A 20688-nucleotide genomic window follows, 5' to 3' on the forward strand; every position below is an offset into this window, starting at 1 on the left:
TTCTTTGTACTAACCCGTCCATTACGGCCCTTCCCGCCCATATCCCTCTCCCCGACTGGAAGCTCCCAAATTACAGCAGACACTGGTCCCCATCTGAAATTAATTAGTGATATTAGAATTAGCCCCCCCCCCCCCCCCCCCCCCCCCCTGTTAACGTCTCAGCCCTCAAGAGCCATGTCCAAACCTTCGTGCTTGACCACCTCGTTTCCGGGTATCAAAAACGTAGTTTCTTCAGCCCCGAAACTCTCAAAGCGTCAAAATCGGGCGGCGATATCTGCTCCCTTGCGACGAGTAGCCATGAATTGAAGCAAGGTATGCATCCCCAACACCTCCCATTTCTCTGGGTGCCTAGAGCACAAGGAACCCAGCAGCTGCGACGACAATGAGGGCCAGGTTAGAGGCAGTAGCCATTCCGATGCCACCACTGATCACGACAGCTGGAGGTCCCTGGCCTGGAGTTGGCTGGCCTGGGGGCAGCTGGCCTGGAGGCAGCTGGCCTGGAGGCAGCTGGCCTGGAGGCAGCTGGCCTGGAGGCAGCTGGCCTGGAGGTGGCGGCCCTGGAGGCAGGTAATAGCAGTTACCCCCTGGTTGATTGCACGTGCGGTTTCCAGGAAGGGTGCCGGTTGGGGCAATGCTGGCCACGGTGATCGAAGAGTTTGCGCTACATAGAAAGCCGGCACTGGCACACGGAGCACCAGTAGTGTTGTGGGTAGAGGTAGACAGGGTGCAGGGGCCATTCTGCCGAGGCGCTAACAGATACGAATGGGTCGTGGTTGTTGTGGTCGTGTTTGAGAATGGCATGGTGGTCGTAGTAGTCGTAGGTGTAGCAGTGGCCGTAACCGTGGTCGTGGCCGTAGCCGTAGCCGTGGCCGTGGCCGTAGCCGTGGCCGTAGCCGTGGCCGTGGCCGTGGTCATGAGCGTGGTCATGAGCGTGGTCGTGAGCGTGGCCGTGGCCGTGGCCGTGGCCGTGGCCGTGAGCGTAGCTGTGGCCGTAGCAGTCACGGTTTGAGTGACAGCAGTGTTTATCCCAGGGTTAAGGCATGCAGGAGGAGCAGGTGCTGGGCAAGGTGCCTGGCAAGGTGGGGAGTAGTTCTGGCATCCGCAGCAGGAGGGCTGGTTACATCCGCACGACGGACACCCTTGCCTCCGATGCAATATCCGGGACATGCCCTTGGTCTTGCTCTTGATCTTGGCGCCAAGGCCGTAAGGGAAACGAGGGTGAGATTGCTTTTCGGCCTCACGCTTCTCGGACAGTTGGCTAGCGTCGGCTAGAACCTTCTTGCTCATGCCATTCAGCTCCCGACCGGTCAGCACCTCGTTCGGCTGGGCAGGAACGAGAAGATCAGCTGGTCGGCGGACCGCGTCAATGCCTTTCAGAAAGGCAGACACTAGCAGCAACGTTCCGGGCTTCATCTTGGAAAAGGCGAGGCGAGTGGAGGATGCGTTCTATATAAAGCGACGAGTCAATTGAGCAGAGGCTTCAAACTGATATTGGAACAAGTAACGTAACGAGGGAAAAGTCAAAGGCGTGACGTGACGCCAACGGGAGAGGATGAGGAAGAGACAATGAGGTGAGCCGCGACGAGGGACGAAAGAAAAGAAGAAGAAAAAAAACCGTTCGGATGGAGGTGGCAACCTGACTTTATAATCGTTTCCGTTACCGACTTCCGTCTCCTTTCGTTGTTCAGCTTCCATCTCTGGTGGCGGGAATGTCGAGCTCGTAGAGACCAGAGCCAACTAGATTGTGACGTAGATGACTGTTTTCTTCGACGAGAAGACAAGCGGAGAAGTCCCCAGGCTTGGTTAGTCGTTGCCAAAGTCAATTGCCCTCTGACGAGGATTTGATCTGAACCCGCCACCAAGACGTGCCTTGTGCCTGGCCGCTAACGAATAGTCCAAGCCAAGCTGTCTAGGTGATGCGTCTCCAAAGCATGTGCAAGCCACCGCTGCACTAACCAGCACGGAGCAGAGGTCATATCCGCACGTTCACATTAACCCGAGCCTGCGAAAGATTCTTTAGTCAAGTCTCCTGTAGATGTAGATTGGCCCTGAAGAAGAGAGGGAAAGGTAAGGAGGTAGCGGGGTGGGGGGAGGTGGCGAGCAGTGGAAATTTCTCAGGGAAAGCCAGGAACCTCATCCGAGAAATCACATGAAACAACAACAACAAGATGTAACCACGGTTGAACTGCAAGGTGCTCGACTAGTACTTCGCGTATGTAGTGTAGAAGCAAATTGAAAACGCTAACTGTCATCCTGATCCAATCTATTGACTTGGAACACCACCACCCAACGACAAAGGCCCTTTCTGTGGCGGGGGCCACATGCCGGATCGTTGCTCGTTTTTTGTACAGGGTGCTTTCATCGCGCCGTGTGCGTTCTTTTTTTTTTTTTTTTTTTTTTCTCATTCTTCTTGCGCAAGCAGGTACGAATTGCTGTGTCATCTTTTTGGGGGCCTCTGTTCTCCATCGTGTTAATCAAGCGTCACTGGACGCCCTGCAACCTCCAATATGTAACCCTAATCTTCCTCTGGAGGCCCTGAAAAGAGACCGAACCGCATTCTGTGGCTCTTTTCGTTTTGACCATCGAATCAGTACGCGGATGCTCGGCAAACAGGCAACAGAACCCCCAAGATTTTCGGCCGACTTACAAAAGGTAGCTTCGGAATTACCACGGCCAATACGGCCAGGAAGTTGATGATAAAATATGCCAAGTCGTAATGGGTGTAGTGAGTGCTCAACAGAAAAAGCACGATTGGGACGCTAAGAAGAAACTTTTTGGTCGGGGTGTACTGAGCACCATTGTCGATTTGTTCCCACATGTTGAGATTGTCAAAGGCGCCGCTGTTGAACTCGAATGGTACGCCGCGGACATAATGAAACATGATGTACGAGCCAAACATGTACGTCATGTTGGTCAATGTCCATGACGTCTCCTGCGAAACGCCGGGAATGATGTCGTAGAAAATCTTTAGCGCGGCGATTAAGACGATGTGAATTGTCCAAGCACCTAAATCGTGTTTCCTCATGTTAGCGTATGTTGGACTTCCGTTAGCAGGTTAGGTCAAAGGTTAAACAAGATGAGTTTCCCCGAGTGAGTGAAACAGCAGCAGTACCACCAAAAACCGGTCTCCCTGTGAAGTGGATGCTTGAAGCTGCCGTTCTCTCTCCTTTTTTTTTTTAACTTTTTCGAATGGCATGCAAAGGGACAGGTGTAGCGTCCCAGTATCAGGACATGGTGGCGGCCTACCTTTTGCACTTGTCCAGTTGGCGTTCAGGTTGGGTAGAGCAGCCTGATCACTGATTTGCTCGAGAGTCTCCGGTGGTTCATGATAGACCTGTAATATACTGCTGGACCTCCTCCTACGAGATGAATTATTGCGGTCGGTCATGTCCAAGTATGCGCTTCCACGACGCGGAGGGTTAGTGCCCGCGTCGTAGGAAACGGTACGCTGGAGAAGAATTGGGGAAGACAGTTTGGCGGTATTGTCGGATATTTGGGGGGAAAAGAAGAAATGAATCAAGGAATAAACAGGCTAGCCGTGCGTCGAGGGGCGGAAACGACGTTTGTCGCAATGTTTCTGAACCAACGGGCCGCGATTTGTTGTGTCAAGCAGGGGTTCTGCGTTGATGACTATTATGTCGAGGATGTGTCTACTCGTGTCTGAGCTTGGGACAGTAAGAAGCTCCTTGCAAAGGCCCCTCTTGTGAGACAGGGTCGGTCGTCAACGATATCGAGGTGGATGACTCGATGAAGCCGGACAAGTAATGTGCGTTGGGATGTGGTGATTGTAGCTAGAGAGAATGGCGCACTCAGTGCAGCCCGAAGTATGACTATTACACAGCGAGCGATTGAACGAAAACGGATGGCAGAAGCGGAAAAGAAAGCCGGGTCGAGGCGACGACGACGACGGCGGCGGCGGCGGCGGCGGCGGCGGCGGCGGCAAACAGATGAGATGCAACCCGTAGATGTTGGTGAGGCAAAAGGGCAAGAAAAAGGGCTGGACAGAATATGTGGTGATGGAAGGACGACCACACTGGGGTCCACCGCTGGAGACGTGGGAGATGATTCAAGAGAGAAGGATCCGGGAAAGTTAAGGTGAGGTGGCACGGGTGCAGCAGGCGAGGGCGTCGGGTTTTCATTGGTGCACGGCTTACTGGACGTGCTCCCCTTTCGGGTGGAGCTGTTGGTGCTACTGAAGTCAATTGACTTCTCGGTGCCGGACGGATTTGCATAGCACTCCGTAGCTGCGTCCGTTCTCGGTACATCAACGGCAACTGTCTTCAATCATGGTGTGACAGACCCGTGGCTGCAATGTTCTGCTACAGTACCAAGGTCGTGTAACACGAGCCCGCCTTATGCAAGTAGTCGGTACATGTACCTAGGTGGACGCGCTCTTCATTGCTTTAGAACCATGAGGTGGGTACCAGGTACCTACTGCGGTCAGTTGCCACTTACGTCCATGACGCGCCAAACTGGTTCCTGGTGATAGTCAACCGCTCGTCAGCTCTGATATGCCACGGCAGATATAGTCATGGAAGTCATGGAACTCTCAGCAAATACTTTAAGCTGTCGTACGACTGATAACAACCGAGAGACTGTTGGCAGAAGCAGCGGCGGTTCGCATCATGATCATACCAACATCAACATCCACATGCATTTGTAGTCCGATGCCGCGGGATTGTCACGACCGGGAGTCATGGTCGAAAGTACACTTGGACTTGTGCATGGGAAAACGCACGTCGTAAGCAGGTCTTGGCAGAAGTGCCCAAATTTGGTTTTCCGTGTAAATATACGGAATATGCTCTGTTTAACAGTCTTGGAAAAGTGGGCAGCAGACTCGATTGCAATTTGCCAATGCACGCTACTGTGCTTCGATATGTACCTTCACCTCCTTACCTACCACCTACCTACCTACCTATGTACCTCCAATTGAGTTTAACCTGTAGTTACCTCCTAATCCATTGTATGCACGACACAGCGTCTACGTTTGAATACACAGGGGCCGACACATACGGCCACAGCCGCTTGAAATCTTTGGATCCGGCCAAGCTCTTCTCCAATGTGTAGTTAAATGCCTGTGGTACTAGTCCGCCTCAAACTTGGTTCGTCAAGGTGCCAATCTGCGTTGCTTGAGCCCCTACAAGGAACCTTTTGTTTGTCCGATAAACCTTCCTCTTCTCTCAAGTCTCGACAAAACTTCGAGTGTCATCTCCTTGTTTACGCAATTCTTCACTTCGTACCCCCGCGGCCCTTTGACCGGCTGTTATAGCAGCTGTATGTATCTATTGGAATGATGGTCTAGATAACGACGAGGGCCCGGCCCTTTCCGCGGGACTTGTCTCGAGAGAGTGGAAATTCTTGAACTGGTAATGGAAGTGGACTTTGACCCGTATCTGGCCGGTCTGTTCGACCTGGTTGGGTTACTTGGGCAATGCGAGTATCTTGACGACATGGGACTAGTGGCAGGGCTTTGCGTAGCCGTCGGCCGTCGTTTAGATGTGAAGAGGACACCGATTCCTTTGCAAGGACAGCGACCAGCCTCACAGTGGGCGCCGGGAGGCCTTGGTTGGAGGGGAAAATGTCCTTTACGGTTGTTCCTAATCATTTTGATAACCACTGAGCAGTTGCAATCATCGACATAGACAAACGTACCCTCAATACTTCGACGCGTCCAGGACAGCGAGACCAGCAAGGGCTCATATGGCCAGTAAACTTGTGGATGAAGTCGAAGCAACGCTAGGAGGTGGTCAAGAACCAATCGTTTTGGAACTGAAGATCGTGGCTGTGCCTTGCTAGAGACTAGGCTGCACATGTGGATTGTTTGTTCTGGAAAGGCGCAAGACTGTTTTTCAGCGAACAACATGAGAGGAACCAGGACGACGTTCGGTCATGAAAGCCCTGCGGCTATAAACGCCCCCAATATGAACTTTGCTTCCCTTGGGCACCTCGATATCCCGCCAAACACGGGCTTGTTTCAAGTACGACAGCAGAGGATGGTCTCGAAAGGGAATTACCAAATAGCCACAGGCCTCCTGCGAACCCAAAGAAGACGGCCAACACGCGGACGAGACTCTGATAAGCAGCGCCCATGCCACCTAGACACGATCAGAAACAGAGCGAGGTTTTGAAGAGCAATGCTCGATTTCGAAAGACGAGGCTGTTGACATGCAAAAGGGCCAAAGACTTGTTGCAGTGCTAGCTATCCTGGGAAGGATTGGGGACCAACGTAAGGGTGTAAATATCTTGACTGCGAACGATGCAGGCTCTGTTCTTCTTGGCGGAGAATGACGATGAACAAGCTGATCGAAGTCATAGCCTCTGGCACAATCTCCTCCACCTTGATTGAAATTCGTGAACCGCCTTTCTTCTGCAAAAGTTCCTTGATTGCGACCAAGCCAATTGCAGAGAGTTTGTCGAGTGGCAATCATCAATGGCCTCTGCCTGCCAGCATTTGAGGAGCGGGCCATACAGGCCAAAAGAGATGTCGTAAAAACCGATTCAATTTCTACCAGACGTCACCTCTTCGTTTCATTGACAATTGCCGCTGCCATGCCATACAGTACAGTACAGTGTACAGTGTGATGCAGCACATACTGTGTGTGGGACGCGGGATTGCAGGTGCTTACGACGTGTGTACTGTAGTATGTAGCAGTTGACCCGATAATCGGCCAAGCCAATACTGTAGTTGCTGGGGGCTGCCGCGCACTGAGAGGTCGATAACTGTAGCGCACCGAGCAGCACGTCATCCTTCTCCGTCCAGCTGCTGCTTAAACTTGCCTTTCTCATCTATATATACTGTCAATACTCACGATCTCGACGGGCGACGACCCTCACCACAGCTCCGCATCGCCCGCATCCCCTGCGTCGCCTTCAGACCGCTTTCGCACCACGCGCTGCACGCTCGCTGCCCTGGCCGATAATCGCAACCCCGAACTTTGAGTCGAATACAGTCCCAGTCCCAGTCCTATCCAAGCCCACGCACACCAGCTAGCCTTTCCGTTTACTGCCGGCACGCTGATAGCCTGTCTGCCTGTACCTGCGCAACGCGTAGTCCCTCATCCCATTCCCGCGCTCGGCCGGAAATAATTGTCGACGGCTTCCATCCTTCAAAGAGTGTCGAGGGAAACTGCCTTGTGCTTGTTCGGAGGCTCCGACACAATAGCGCCTGGCCGCCATTCCAACTCGCTTGCACGGACGGGACAGAACAGGACGGTGCTGACTGCGCCGAGCATTACGTCTCCTTGACCCCTGCTCTGTCGCTGCTCTGTCGCCGCAGCCAGCCCGTCCCGCACTTAGCAATAGCCCCAGCCTGCTTTTGCTTGGCTGCCTGGCATTTGCACGTGCCATCATCACTCGCCGCTTGCCTTGCCTTGCCTTGCCTTGCCTTGCCTTGCCTTGCCTTGCCTGGCCTGGCCTGTGAAAGTCATTTCAGCGGCCGACATTGCCTGTAGGGCTGATGTCCCGTCTGGTAATCTCTCGTCGCAGCTCGCTAATCAACGTCAGCAATCGTCTGTTCATCTTCGTTTCGTCGACGACCGGTGCCCGCGATGGCTTCCGACTTTGATTACGTGAAGAAGATGACCCCCGAGGGCTATGTGTTTCCGTCTCATAGGCTGCGCCGAACTTGCGATCCCGACAAAACTCCGTTGGTTTTGGTTGCTTGTGGTTCATGTGAGTTGTTTACACGTCGTGGAACAATTAGCCGTTGGCGGACACGACAGCAATGATCCCCTCATTCGACTATGAGTCTTTTGTTAATCCTTCTTGATAGTCTCTCCCATCACATTTCTCCATCTGCGCATGTTTCCCATGGCGCGCGACCATGCTCGCGGTGAAGGTTTGTCCCAACACCGGACTTGTTGGAAACCTCTGGAAATCCTCGCCGGGGTATGTAGCTGACCATGATGGCAACGTCAACAGGACTTGATGTCATTGGAGGATATCTCTCACCAGTGTCAGACGCCTATAAGAAAAAAGGTCTCGCTCCCGCGCACCACCGTATCCGGATGTGCGAGCTTGCCGCCGAGAACTCGTCCAAGTGGTTAATGGTAGACCCGTGGGAGGCTGAAAGCCCAATATATATCCCTACCGCCCGGGTGCTGGACCATTTTGACTACGAGATTAACCACGTCATGGGAGGCATTGAATGCACCGACGGTACTCGCAAACCGGCCAAGATAGTCTTACTCGCAGGGGCGGACCTAATCCAGAGTTTCGGATCCCCTACCTGGTAGTCATGCTCACAGTCGGGGAGATTGCAGCGTAAATGTGTCAGCTAACGAGTCCATAGGGATTCGAAAGACGTGGACCACATCTTGGGCAATTTTGGAGCATTTGTCCTCGAACGGACCGGAACCGAGCTTGACTCGGCGCTGGCAGCTTTGAAGAAATGGGAGAAAAACATCCATATTATTCGACAGGTCCGTTTTCCTCGCTGCGTCGCGTCAATCGCCATCAAATTGCCATGGCTAATACTTGATTTGCAGGTTGTATCGAACGACATTAGCTCCACCAAAGTTCGATTACTTTTACGTCGGTCAATGTCCATTGATTACTTGTTAGTTGCCGACGCAGGCGCCAGACCGGACAGAATCTGTACTGATTGTTGCCAGAATTCCTGACGACGTCATCAACTACATATACGAGCATAATTTAGACCTCGCCCAACCAAGCGAAGGGAAGAACCAGGCCACCGCGGGAACTTCTACCAGCTAACGGGAAGATATCACCAGAGAGGGCTTCTCGGGATACGTATTCGCGATTCAAACTATACGACGGTCTGATCGAATGGGCCATCAAATGCTGCATATTCAACAAGAATTGCATATGGCATCACACGTGTGTGTTTTAGAGCGTTCTGGGAGCATTAGCATTAATCAACGAGACATCGGTTTCTCGGGGCAGGGCGGCAAGGTGTGTTTTGCATCATCTTTTCTTATTTGGTCTCTTTTTAGATTTATGCAGACACAGCGAAGCAGTGTTTGGGCGATCGGGCGAAAGCCGGTGCACGCGGTGGTCTAGTTGAAGCGCATCAACAAGAGGGTTTAACCGAGGAACACGGAAGGAAAAATCTCGTCCAAGATTCAAGAGGTACACGTGCAGTCATCTGCATGCGTTTGTCATGAACGATGTAATCGGTTCAGAGCTTAAAAGATGGCAATTCTTTGAGACTGATGACATGATAAAGACTACAACTACGCAGGCCGTGATGCCACTGTTGCGATCGATATGTGTCTGGTTCTCAACGCTCGCGACGCACAATAGTGCAAATGCATGATGGTACCACGATCCTGGTGTATTCTTAAGCGACGCCGAATTTGACAACCTTGGAGAACACCGTTCGCAACCGTACATCTGGTAAAGTCGAGTTTTCGGAGAGTGATTATTACTGCCAGGGACGATTTAACAAGGGCTTGCCTCCGTATCTCGCGGAAGCAGACCAGGGCCGGATTGCAGCCTGTCCTGCGTGAGGTTCAACGAGCCTGGGTGAGGAGCGTGTGCCCATGGAAGGAAAGCGCTGCATATGGGAGTGCCGTGTATCTTTTTCTTGCAGTCTGAAATGCTCTGCTCTATGGGGATATGCACAAATGATTCGGCGCGGAAGCGTCAATCCGTTGCGGCCTGAGGGATTTTGTGCAGTTTATTTATCCGGTAGCTGTGTGGGAGGTAAAGGGCCAGGGAAGAACGAAAGGGGACGTGGGCCATCCCAATTCGATGCTCACGGGAGAATTTGGATGCAATACTATCCTGCGCCTGGTCGACGACGCACGTCCCGAGAGCGGTTCTAATTGCAACCAGCAGCACTGGTGGAGGAACCGGATAGAGACCACTGTTCTTCGTCCCGGATTCTCATGAACTGCAGACAGGGGTCGGCTTCGCCCGTCTAGCTCGAATATATCATGCCAACGCGCGTGGGATTTCGAGCCAGGAAGTCGATTGGTCCACTGCATCTCGACCATGACGCCGGGCGACAGGCACAATCTGAATCTCACCAAGCTTTTGCGAAATATGGGCCTGCTCGAAAACCTCTGCGTCAAAGGGCGAGGGGACTAAACCGTTGAAACGTCGCTTTGTCGACTGCGCAATCCTGGTGGCATTGGCTCCATTCACATCTTACCAGAGGGGCTCGAAAGCGTGTGCCTGATGAGGACTGGCCGCATCTAACGCATCCTTCGTCTACCGGGGCCCAGACTCCCGCTTCAGCATTGAGTGGCACGGGGAGCACATCGAATAACTCGGAGCTCGCGTGCTTAGCGGGTGAAGCGCAGTATGTTGTACCGCAGTGGCAGTTGATTCTGGACAAGCAAGGATTCGCACCGAATTCAGCGTCGATTTTCGCGTGCTGTGTTCTGCTAGGGAGAGCTGGAGGCTCCAAGAGGGATGAGGTTTCTTCTGAAAGAAGTGAGGCGAAGGGGCGGACGTCAACGCGCAGGGCGGCGATTATAGCATAGAATGCCAGGCTCTTCAAGCGGCACTAGCAGCGGCCCAACTGGAGATTATCAAGGTACATTTACCGCTAGGCAAAGGGGCAGAGTTCAACGCGCATGGCGGCAAGCTCAGATTAGTAGTCGGGTCTGTGACGACCAGTGAATTCCTGGTGTTGCATGTTTTTTGCTTCCCATTTTTGTTTCCTATTTTTTTTTTCTCAGAAAAGTGGAACGCGTTGTAGGCCCACGGGTACCAGGTACCTAGAGGCATCTGGTAAGCAACAAAGAAAGCGCAAGAGACAAACTCGGAAGTTGATAGAGGGTACGTGAAGCCCCGAAACAATACATGTGGCTGTTGATGAAATGATTATTTTCGACAACATTGATGCCCCGAGTTCGCTACTGAATAAGGTATGCAGCGTTCCCATGTCGAGGTTTTTGTGAGCAAGTTCCTTTCTGGTGTCAAACGATAACTTGGCCGAGACGGAGTTGCAGGTACTTAGGTACTTAAGGCTGATACCCGATTTGATTCGCTGAAATTTCCCACGTTTTCTTCTGGTCGCGATGCGACACTCGTCAACTTGTTCGGTGATTTTCACTACGGACTACTTCTAACAGTAATTTTGTCTCGTCCTCCGAGGCCGCGTTGAAAAATTTCTTTTTTCTGCTTGCCGGTAGCGCAAGAAAGCGCCCATAGACGGTGAGGACGGTCTCGGTCGCCGTTTCCTCACGTAGCCCTCCTCGCGACAAGGTTTTCAAACCGACGCCTTGCGACGTGGACATTTCTCAACACAACCAAACTTTCAGGGAGAAATGGTTGGGTACTGTTGAGTCTCGACAAATGAAATTTTGAACAGCTCGCAGGGATCAATTGCATGCTATCTCGTTATTCGTTTTGGTTCGTCACGAAACGAGGAGACTGCTGTCACTGACACCACGAAATCATCCCGAGATGAGTACTGGAAACCAGCCAGTTGGCACTATCGGCATAGAGTCGAGCGTCTACGAGCCCGGCATGGAAGGATTGGAGTTTGCGAATGTTGGCGCCGCGCTGGAGCCCCAGGACGACTGTGCAAGTACAAAGCAGACACCCGGCCAGAAGCGACCGCGGGCGTTGGATGAGGACGACGAAAGTAGCTCCGATGGCTACTCGCCCTCTGCCAACATCGTCCCTTCTCCGCGCGAAACAAAGCGAGCCAGATTTAAACAGGACCAGTCGGTTTGCGGTCCAGAGCAACGTGACAGGGAGGACTCCGATTCTGATCCTAATCCGCGTGCCGCCCTCGAGGCCGGCAAAAGTGTCAAGCCTTCGAGCGCGACCACGAACGGGGATGAACCTCAACACTCGTCTTCTTCTCCGCCCCCTGCCGGGCACTTGGTCGCCGCGTCTTCGTCTTCAAGGCCAGATGATTCGATGGGTGCGGAACAAGAGGTAGACCGAACCGAGGCCGACGATCTTGAGCCCTTTGCCGGCGCAAGCATGCCACTGGAACCACGGCTGTACACGACCGATTCCTTCTCGCTCAGTCTTCCAGCGTTATCCGATCAAAAGCAGGGCTCATGGCTTGCGAGATTCAAAGATTGGGTTCAAGTCTTGTGCCACCACAATTCTGACGGCCTTGCCGCCATCAGCCCTGCAGTAGCAACGGACGCATTTGTGTTTTACCTCGATCAGCACAGCGGGCTGCGCCAGTCAAAGAAAAAGGCCGCCAAACAGGCAGCAAGGAAAGAGGCAACGACTCGCGCAATACAGAACTTGATCGAATCTGCCGGGTCGGATGCGACAGTTACCGTGCCGGTACCAGGGCCATCCGCTGCTGCGATGGGTACTGGTACTGCGGAAAAGGAAAAGACCCCAGAAACTCGGGACGATGGCTCGGCAGAAGAAGGTGAGGTCACCAGTAATGGAGCCAGCGCATCTGGGGAGCAGCCTGCGGAAGTGCCATCGTGCCAGAATGGCGGCCCTTCTTCCGTCGTTAGAGAAGGTGTTCCTACCGGAGAAGACGAGTTGAATCAGCAACGCAGATACTTCCCGTCGGCAAGCGACCCGAGCAAGATGTGCCTCCTGTGCGGCGGTGAGGGACACAGGGCTATTCACTGCACGAGATCGAAATGTCGATTCTGCAACAGTTTCGACCATTGGGACTTTTGCTGCCCCGACATTCGGGAACGTTGCGGTAGATGCCGCCAGCTCGGACACAAAGCAGTGAGCTGTGCGGAAAAGCTGGCTCTTACCAAGGACGAAGGTCTAGCGTGCGCGTATTGCAGCTCTCCGGAGCATCTGGAGGAGAACTGCACCGAGGTTTGGCGATCGTTTCGTGCAGATGCAGAAACCATTCACAAAGTCGCGTCCCTCCAAAGCTCGTGCGCCGCTTGTGGGGGCAGTGATCACTACTCGGCTGATTGCAGGCAGCGCAGAGGCGTTTGCGGCAATCCAACCTGGTCGGTGCGGAATCGCAGCATCTACGTGGATCCCGCGTGCGACACCCTGTCCATTGAGGCAACACCGGTTCCTCGAGCGACGCAACAACAGCCTCTCCGTGCTCCCGTAACAAGGATCCGTGGTCACGCTGCCCGAACCGCCAATGTCCACTACTCTGAAAGCGAAGACTCGGAAGTGGAGTTTCTCGGCAGAAGAGCCGTCAGAGGAAAGCGGCAAGGGGTCGGGCAAATGCGAGTGTCGAGCAACATCCAACTGCCTCAGATGATGGGGAATCACAGAATCAACAGCTTCCAGGCTTTCGCTGATGAAGCACCCCTTCCCCGTCGACCGCCGCCACCGTCTGGTCCTCCTGCGGGTTATGACCGTGGTCCTCCTGCGGGTTTTGATCGCGGTCCTCCTGCGGGTTACGATCGCGGTCCTCCTGCGGGCTATGATCGTCCACCGCCACGAGCTCGTGGCTATCAGAGCCGCCGTACGCCTCCACCCTCTCTCCCAGCCAAACCACCCTCATCGTCGCGAGACTACCGTAATGTGCCCCCGCCTCCTCCGCCTCCTCCGCAAGGCAGGAGAGGCGGTGACTTTGCCAACCATCGGGGCGGGAGAGGCGGGAGAGGGGGGGGCAGGGGCAGGGGCAGAGGGCGGTGATCTCTCACGCGACAGGGTAACGGAAATTCACAAGGCAAACACACGGTACATACAGTGCATTGATTCATACATGGGCATTGGGAAAGACATGGCTCCGCGAGAATAAGACGATGCCATTGTGTTTTTTTTTACGGCAAGAAAAACCAGCAGCAGGTAGGGTCACGCACAGCGGATGATGGACGCCACGAATCGGTTTGGACAGGACTCCGAGGTGACGAACTCACCCAGGGGCTGCTGGCCAACACCTGCTTGGACCTTTGTCCTCCACGTTTGGGGAATGGCGCCGGAGGGGGGAGACATTGCCATACCGCGCCGAGAGTTGCAGCGTGCAGGCCGAGTGTTGCGTACTCGGCATGATCAGGCAGACGCATTCGGTGCGAACAACAAGGGAGTAGGCTGATAAGAGGCGGCCGGGGGCACGGCAAGTCCGTGTCGTTTCAACGCGCCTTAGACGTCGCCGTCACCACAGCCTACCGTTGGTGTTGGACCCTCAAGGAAGACTTTGATGGAGCGAGTGACGGGCGCTTTTTTTGCGAGCCCAGGGCGATCAAGTAGGCGTGGTAGGCAATAGACCCGTCGGGGAAGGCCAATGTGGACGATTTTCTCTTCTCCCGTCAAGACAAGGTGAATCCGTGCCACGAAATGATGCGTTGCATCAGCCGCGCCGCGTGCGCCGCGTGTGGCACAAGCGTGTGGCAAGCGTGTGGCAGAGCACGCAGCCGCGTCTTGCGGCGTGGCGCGCCTCGCGTCCATGCCGGGGTATCTGATTGGCCAAGCCATATGCCGACCCTGGCCAACGCGCCTGGCGATCTGATTGATGGGACTGGATCAATCAATACATGCCTAGTCAACTTCCCCGCATCAGCTTCCACCACCACCCGCGCCATCGTCGGCAATGGTTTGCAGCGCTTGCCGCTTGCATCGGTAGGAGCAAGGCATTGGTTGCCACTGGCTCCTCCTCGAGACAGCATGCCGCAGCAAGTAGGCTCCACCTCGACCGCCCTGACCAGCCGTTCGACCAGCCGTTCGACGCGGACGCGACGCACGAGGAGGACCAGCCAACCGTATTTTCATGCTTCGTCCTGGGCACCCTGCCGTCATGCAGGTTCCATGCCGCCGTGACTTGCTAGCCAGTCGCCTTTTTGTTCTGGTTCCTCCACGGAGGCAAAGAAGCAGCTTGGCAGGGATGGCAGAGTTGAACAAACGGCTGGCAGGGAGCGCTTCTGTCCCGAGCATGGCATTTGGCTCATGGCAGGATTATATACAGGTGTGCTCCCGATTCTCGCTCGCTTTTACCTTTTACGCTTTTACTTGTCAAGAAGTTTTTTCTCCTTTTCGAAGCAACACCTGATTTTCTGATCTTTTTTTCCCTTTTTTCCTTTTTTTTTTCCCTCGCCCCGGCTCAAGTGGTCACCGACGTCGACCTCCTGCTGAATTTGAACTGTTCCTTTGCACAGCCAAACACACAAACTCTATTCAGTCAAAGGAACCGGTTTCTTTTTTTCTTTTCTTCCATATTACAAAGTCGGCATACTCATCTATCCCAAGCAAGACTTGACCTGAAATCAAGCCCCCCTCCCAAAAACCCATCTCTATCCACACGCTTGACCGCGACATGAAAGAACCATGTCTCGCACAGAACAACTCTTCCTTGCCCTCCTAAGGAGCGCTCCCGTCAAAGACCATCTTCTGCCACACCTCTCCACCTTCGACTTGTGCTCGGTTCGCCAGCTCTCCTCGGCCTGCTGCAACCTGGTTTCCAAGCGCCTCTTCACCCGCATCCACGTTACCTTCACCGCCAGCACCTTTACCAAACCGTGCCGAGTGGCGGCGCTCCATCGCATCGGCCATCACGTCGAGCACGTCGTTTTCCACATGCCTCACTCGGAATCGACGTTCCTGCCGCCTCTGGTTCACCCCCTGACCGGCCAGGAGATTTGCTTCCTGTACACGCCGCACACCAGCATGGCCTCTGCCCTCACCCGCCCCAAGTACGCCAACACCGAGCTGGGGGATATCCTCACGCAGCAGTACCCGCCGCTGTTCCATGCCGCCACCAACGTGCCCAGCTTCATCAATGCCTTCAAATCCCTCGTCAACACGCGCCACTTGACTGTCCGGTGTCCGGGCCAGCATCCAAGGGAGCGGTACAGACGGGATACCGTCGACTATGCCCTCATCAGCCTGAGAATCGCCGTGGAAAGAGCGCCGCTCGATAAGCTCAACAAGGTGTCTCTGTCGTCTGTGCATCCCGGCGCCTTCAACTACCTCCGCCACACGCAAGGATTCGGCTCTGTCCCCTCGGCAAGCCGGAGATGGAAGCAGGTGAAGAAGCTCAACGTCTCGGTCGAGTCGTGGGACTTTTACGGCTCTTCCCCCGGACTGGACCACCTGAAAATCATTGACGACTATGTGCGCTTCTTCGCACCGGGCCTCGAGAAGTTCAGCTTCTCGTGGATCGGCAACAAGGGTCCCTGCTCCGTGGCTCTCTCGTCGGACGCGCTCTTTGCGCCGCCGAAATCGTCAAAGAAGCTCTTCCATGAAGTCACCTCTCCCATGTCGCCGCTGCCTGTTCGCCCTCCCCCCTCGCCCATACACTTCCCCAAGCTGCGGCATCTGCAGATCCGCAACACGTACATGAATGCCCCCCAGCTGAGCGAGCTCATCAAGTCGCACAGCCGCACCGTCAAGGAGTTTGACTTTGAGAATGTGGTCCTTGCCAACAACGGAAGCTGGGACGAGGCCCTCGCCCCGCTGAGCAGGGATGACTCGTGGGCTAGAAGCAGCCGACTGGCCGCCTCGGAATGCTCCTTTGTCACCGACGAGAGCTCGGAGGACCTGCCTAGTCCAAGCGCCGCGGTCGAGGCAGCCAGCAGGCAGCTGTTGGACCTGGACCTCGGTGGCTTCAACCTGAGCGACGAGCAGGCGAGCCCCATCGGGGGCTTGTGCGAGGAGACGTCTGCCGCGGCGGCCGCCAGGGCAGACGAAGCAATGAGCTTCACCACCAAGCTGCGCAAGAAGAGCCAGCGTCGCCGGCGCAGAAAGCACCACAGCAGTAGCGGCAGCGGCGGCGGCGGCGGCAGCGGCAGCAACGGCCCCGACGAGGGAACCAGCTCGGACTCTCGGCCGTCCTCCTCCCACCATCGTCATGAGCGCAAGCCGTCGCGGCCAAAGCTCAAGCCGTCCCTCGATTCCTACACCTGCCGCAGCCGCCCCGTCACTCCACCCCTCCCTTCACCCAAACACGTCATCACCGCCCCCATTCTCTCGTCTGATCCTCAACCAGTCCTGCTACAGCCCACCACCTACGACCCCACCCGCTCCTCACCAGACGGCGGCATCACCTCTGTGCAGCGCAACCTCGAGCAGGAAGAGGCCCATCGGCTGCTGGCCGAAGACGCAACTGCCCGCGTCAATGCCCTTCGAAAGGCCAAAGACGCAGTCTTGTCCAAGTTGAGCAGGGAGTTTTGCGCCAGACGAAACAGGGCTGCCGACGCCGTAGCAGCCTGTCGCCTGATGGTGAGCGCGGAGTGGACCAGATCCGCATGCTCGGGGGACCTGGTCCTCGAAGATGGGAGGGGGGGACGTGAGAGCCAAAGTGCCTTGGTGCCTCTGATGTTTAGCCGTTCCTGAGACGATGAGTTGCGGGAGAGGGCATGTCGCGGCTTGATGGAAATGTCTGTTTGTGGGGTATTTGACGACTTTGACGACTATTCTTTTCTCCTTTTCCTATGACTTGTAATGGGGAAAAACCTAAAGGCAAAAAACACGTATTGATGACACGGAATGTTCCCTCATGACTTATGATATCCCTTTTTTTTTTTTTCTGTTTTCTTTTTCTTTGCTCTTTCTCTCTCTCTCTCTCTTTCATCTTTATTTCATGTGTCTTCTTTTTTTTTTCACATGTCTCACCTCATGTCTTTGGTTCGGCTTGTGAAGCAGTGAAGGCTACGAAACGTCATCAACACAATCAGCGTCACTACGCTATCCACGCACCTAGCCGGAAATTAGGGACATGGTGAGCGCGTGGTATCTCTTGCATGAAGTGCGGTTATATACACTCCGTCGTCGTTTAGTCAAACGTCACCTTGGTACCGGTGTGCTTGACCGTTGTTCCCATCAGTCTCGCCTCCTGAATGCTGGCAGCTTGCTTGAGAGAGGTCTCGGCCGCCCTGTGCACGCCTTTTGTCCCATCGCCCCCAGGCTGCCTACGTGAACTCTGCGTTGGCTCTACCGCAGCGGCGCTGAGCTGGCCGGTTTTCGCTGTCGCAGCGGCACCACCACCACCGCCGCCGCCGCCGCCGCCGCCCTTGGACTTGGCATGGCGCCCCTGCGAGAAGCCGTCGGCTCGCTCGCCGCCGCCGTGAGCCCGGGCGTCCTTGCCGAAGCGTTTCTTGTACCGGGCCTGGTCGTCCTCGGCCAGCTCCAGCTTCAGCTCCCGACCCAGCATGCGGTTCACCCACCATTTCCTCGTCTTGAAGCGCTTCTGCCCAGCTTGCCTGCCGGGCGCCGCGCCGTCGCCGTCGCCGCCGTCATCTGCCTCGTCGTTAAAGTCCTCTTCCGTGTCGACGGCTTCCCTGATCTTGACGTAGCCCTTGACGGCCCAGGCCGCCGCCTCGGGCTCCTTGAACTTGACCCATCCGTAGCCCTTGCACTTGCCCGTGTCCTCAAACGTGGCCACCTTGACCCACTCGATCTCGCCGCACTTTTCAAAGGTGCGGTGCACGTCGTCCTGCGTCGTCTTGAAGCTCATGTTGCCGATGAAGATCTTGCGGCTGGCGTTGACGGCGGCGGCGGCGGCGGCGGCGGGGTCCGTCCGGTTCGTGCTGTGCGGTCCGCGCTGGGGCTGGCCGTCGGGCCCGACGGCCCTGGCCTGGGGCTCCTCGTCCTTGGGGGGCCGGCCCTCGAACGACTTGGCGTCCTTGATGAGCAGCTTCCTGTGGGCCAGCTCCGTCTCCGAGAGGGCAATGGCGGCCACCTTGGCGCCGAGGTCGGCAAAGTCGACGTACGCGAAGCCCTTGTTGGCCGGGGCCGGGGTCGGTTTCTGAGCCCCGGGGCCCTTGGACGTTGGCAGCTTTATCCTGGTTATGGCCGCGTCGGTGATGACGCCGCCCGAGTTGTCGACGAGCCACTGCTTCAGCTCGGCCGCCGTGACGCTAAAGGGCAGGTTGCCGACCCAGATGCCGTGCTCGGACCGGCTCTTGCCCCTGCCGTCTGGCTTCTCTTTGTCAGCGCCGCCGCCGCCGCCGCCGCCGCCGCCGCCGTCGTCGTCATCGTCGTCGTCTTCTCGACTGCCGCTGCTGTTGCTGGGTTTGGCGGGGAGCGGCTTGCCCTTCTTCAAGGCGCGCCGGGCCCGCTTGGATGGCGGTTCGGGGAGAGCAAGATCTACGGCGATTTCGTCCATGGTCTTGCGCTTGCTTGCGGCGGCGGCATGGGCGCCATCCGGTTGGGCGGGCTGGTCGGCCGCGGTCGCCATTGGGCAAGGGGGCGTGTGGTGCGCACGACGTGTGCGGGCTCGTCTCTTGCCTCCCTTCGTTCCTTGTCTCGTTCTTTCCCCCGGTTTACGGACGGTCAACCTTGGGGAGTGCGGGTCGGGACAGCCGCGGACTGACTGGCAGACACGTCTCTGTCTTGTCTTGTCTTGTTTTGTTGTGTGTGTGCCTCGCGAAAACCAACCCGGATAAGATAAGGCGGGCCAGGATTTTTTTTTTTTTTTTTCTTGGGCGGTTCTGGTTGGGTCCGCTGGGAGCTGACGACGACGAGTGGAGGGGGGTGTGGTACGTAGTACATAGTACATGCTGCTGCTCAGAGGTGGGGGCTGCGGACCCACACGGGGGAAACTTGAGTGGATGAGCCGCGGACAGCAGTAGCCAGTTCCCGTCGTTCGTGCAGCAACTCGGTACTCGGTACGTGTAAACCATGACATACATTCATGCCTGGTACCTTGGGGTAAAAGTTCATGGCGAAGGCGAAGCTTCCCGTGGGAAAAACAAACCAAGCCTCTTGACGAGACCGGATCGAGCGTCCACCGGAAACGAAAATGCCAGCGCCAGGTGGCTCGTGGAAATCGAAAACCGACAGGCATTACTCCGTACATTACGGCTGCTGACGTGTTGGCCGTGCGGAAAGCACCAGAGACCAGGCGTCGTCGCTGTTCGCATCAAGCACGCCAGGCAAGGACAGCAGCTGGCAAAAGCAGCAAACCAAGCCGTGCTACCCGAATTTGTCCATGCTGGAAGCTTTGTGTGCCGCTGCAGAATCGCCAGGCCGATATGAGGCAGCGGCATGGCATGCTCATGACGCAGCACAAAGGGTACCGATGGCCTGCCGCGTCTACGCTCGCACCGCCTGCACCGCCTGGGCACTTGGGCACAAGGCTCTCGGGATGCCGAGTTGTCGACCGACCTACGAATAAGTCTATAAACCAACCAGACTGGTCTACTCCGCAATTATTCGGGGTGAGTGATCCGGGGGGGAGGGGGGGGGGGGGTGGTCGGGGAAGGGGTTGTTTGGTGTTTGGCCCGGAGTCCAACCTCGGATGGGGAAGCCCAATACAAGCAGCCAGCCAACCCGTCTGGACTTTAACAAGAGACGGCGGACGGATGTTGTTGCCGGCCTCTGGCTTTCTGCGCGTGTCCCAAGATTTCCCCTCCGCATCAACCCGTCCCTTGGAGCCCGTGAGCCGTGCGCCATCGTCGCTGTTTCCGACCGTCTTTCGACACGACGGGCTCTTTCTTTCGACCAACTAACTGCCAACCGGACAGCCGGCCAGACTTCAAGTAAGAGGTCAAGCCCGAGTTCTGGTCGTAAACTCTCCCGCCACACTTTCGCGATGACGAGCTGCTGTGGCGGCCAACGAACGCGCCACCGAGATTGATGCCATGTGTCCACACTAAATATTGAAGTAAATCAGCGGAGAGCTGCTGACTGCTTTAGCGTTGGCTGGGGGGGGGCAGGGCCCGCTCCACCCACCGTGCTGCACGTGCAGGCCATGCTGTGCTCCCTTGGGGCCTCTGGGCCGACTGCGTCAACTGGTTCGCCTGCCAACCCCCCCCCTCTCTCTCTACCTGCCCCCAGCCTGTTGCGTTGGGACAAGCGCCAGATTTCTGCGGGCCAAGGTCCTAGGTACCGTCCATGCTGAGGCTGCCATGTCCAACATTGGACCGAATTCGC

The 20688-nt window shown here is 55.8% G+C and overlaps 6 protein-coding genes across 6 annotated transcripts; 3 read left to right on the forward strand and 3 right to left on the reverse strand.

Annotated features, from left to right (window-relative positions):
* Nucleotides 1-661: 661 nt before the first annotated feature.
* UV8b_00302 (uncharacterized protein) lies at nt 662-1413 on the reverse strand (the record flags this gene model as incomplete). Its single annotated transcript, XM_043137800.1, has 2 exons — nt 662-983; nt 1166-1413. The coding sequence occupies 2 exons, from the start codon at nt 1411-1413 to the stop codon at nt 662-664; spliced, it is 570 nt and encodes a 189-aa protein (XP_042993734.1).
* A 1102-nt stretch (nt 1414-2515) lies between these two features.
* UV8b_00303 (uncharacterized protein) lies at nt 2516-3388 on the reverse strand (the record flags this gene model as incomplete). Its single annotated transcript, XM_043137801.1, has 3 exons — nt 2516-2566; nt 2648-3006; nt 3247-3388. The coding sequence occupies 3 exons, from the start codon at nt 3386-3388 to the stop codon at nt 2516-2518; spliced, it is 552 nt and encodes a 183-aa protein (XP_042993735.1).
* A 4159-nt stretch (nt 3389-7547) lies between these two features.
* On the forward strand, nt 7548-8715 carry UV8b_00304 (uncharacterized protein; the record flags this gene model as incomplete). The annotated part of the gene is made up of 6 exons (XM_043137802.1): nt 7548-7671; nt 7772-7837; nt 7921-8230; nt 8291-8420; nt 8487-8557; nt 8613-8715. 6 exons carry the CDS (start codon nt 7548-7550, stop codon nt 8713-8715), a joined length of 804 nt encoding a protein of 267 aa, XP_042993736.1.
* A 2664-nt stretch (nt 8716-11379) lies between these two features.
* UV8b_00305 (uncharacterized protein) lies at nt 11380-13515 on the forward strand (the record flags this gene model as incomplete). Its single annotated transcript, XM_043137803.1, has 1 exon — nt 11380-13515. One exon carries the CDS (start codon nt 11380-11382, stop codon nt 13513-13515), a length of 2136 nt encoding a protein of 711 aa, XP_042993737.1.
* Nucleotides 13516-15141: 1626 nt separating this feature from the next.
* UV8b_00306 (uncharacterized protein) lies at nt 15142-17148 on the forward strand (the record flags this gene model as incomplete). The annotated part of the gene is made up of 1 exon (XM_043137804.1): nt 15142-17148. The coding sequence occupies one exon, from the start codon at nt 15142-15144 to the stop codon at nt 17146-17148; it is 2007 nt and encodes a 668-aa protein (XP_042993738.1).
* Nucleotides 17149-17587: 439 nt separating this feature from the next.
* On the reverse strand, nt 17588-18991 carry UV8b_00307 (uncharacterized protein; the record flags this gene model as incomplete). The annotated part of the gene is made up of 1 exon (XM_043137805.1): nt 17588-18991. One exon carries the CDS (start codon nt 18989-18991, stop codon nt 17588-17590), a length of 1404 nt encoding a protein of 467 aa, XP_042993739.1.
* Between the last annotated feature and the right edge of the window lie 1697 nt (nt 18992-20688).

Source organism: Ustilaginoidea virens, chromosome 1 (assembly GCF_000687475.1).
Source record: "Ustilaginoidea virens chromosome 1, complete sequence".
NCBI lineage: Eukaryota > Fungi > Ascomycota > Sordariomycetes > Hypocreales > Clavicipitaceae > Ustilaginoidea > Ustilaginoidea virens.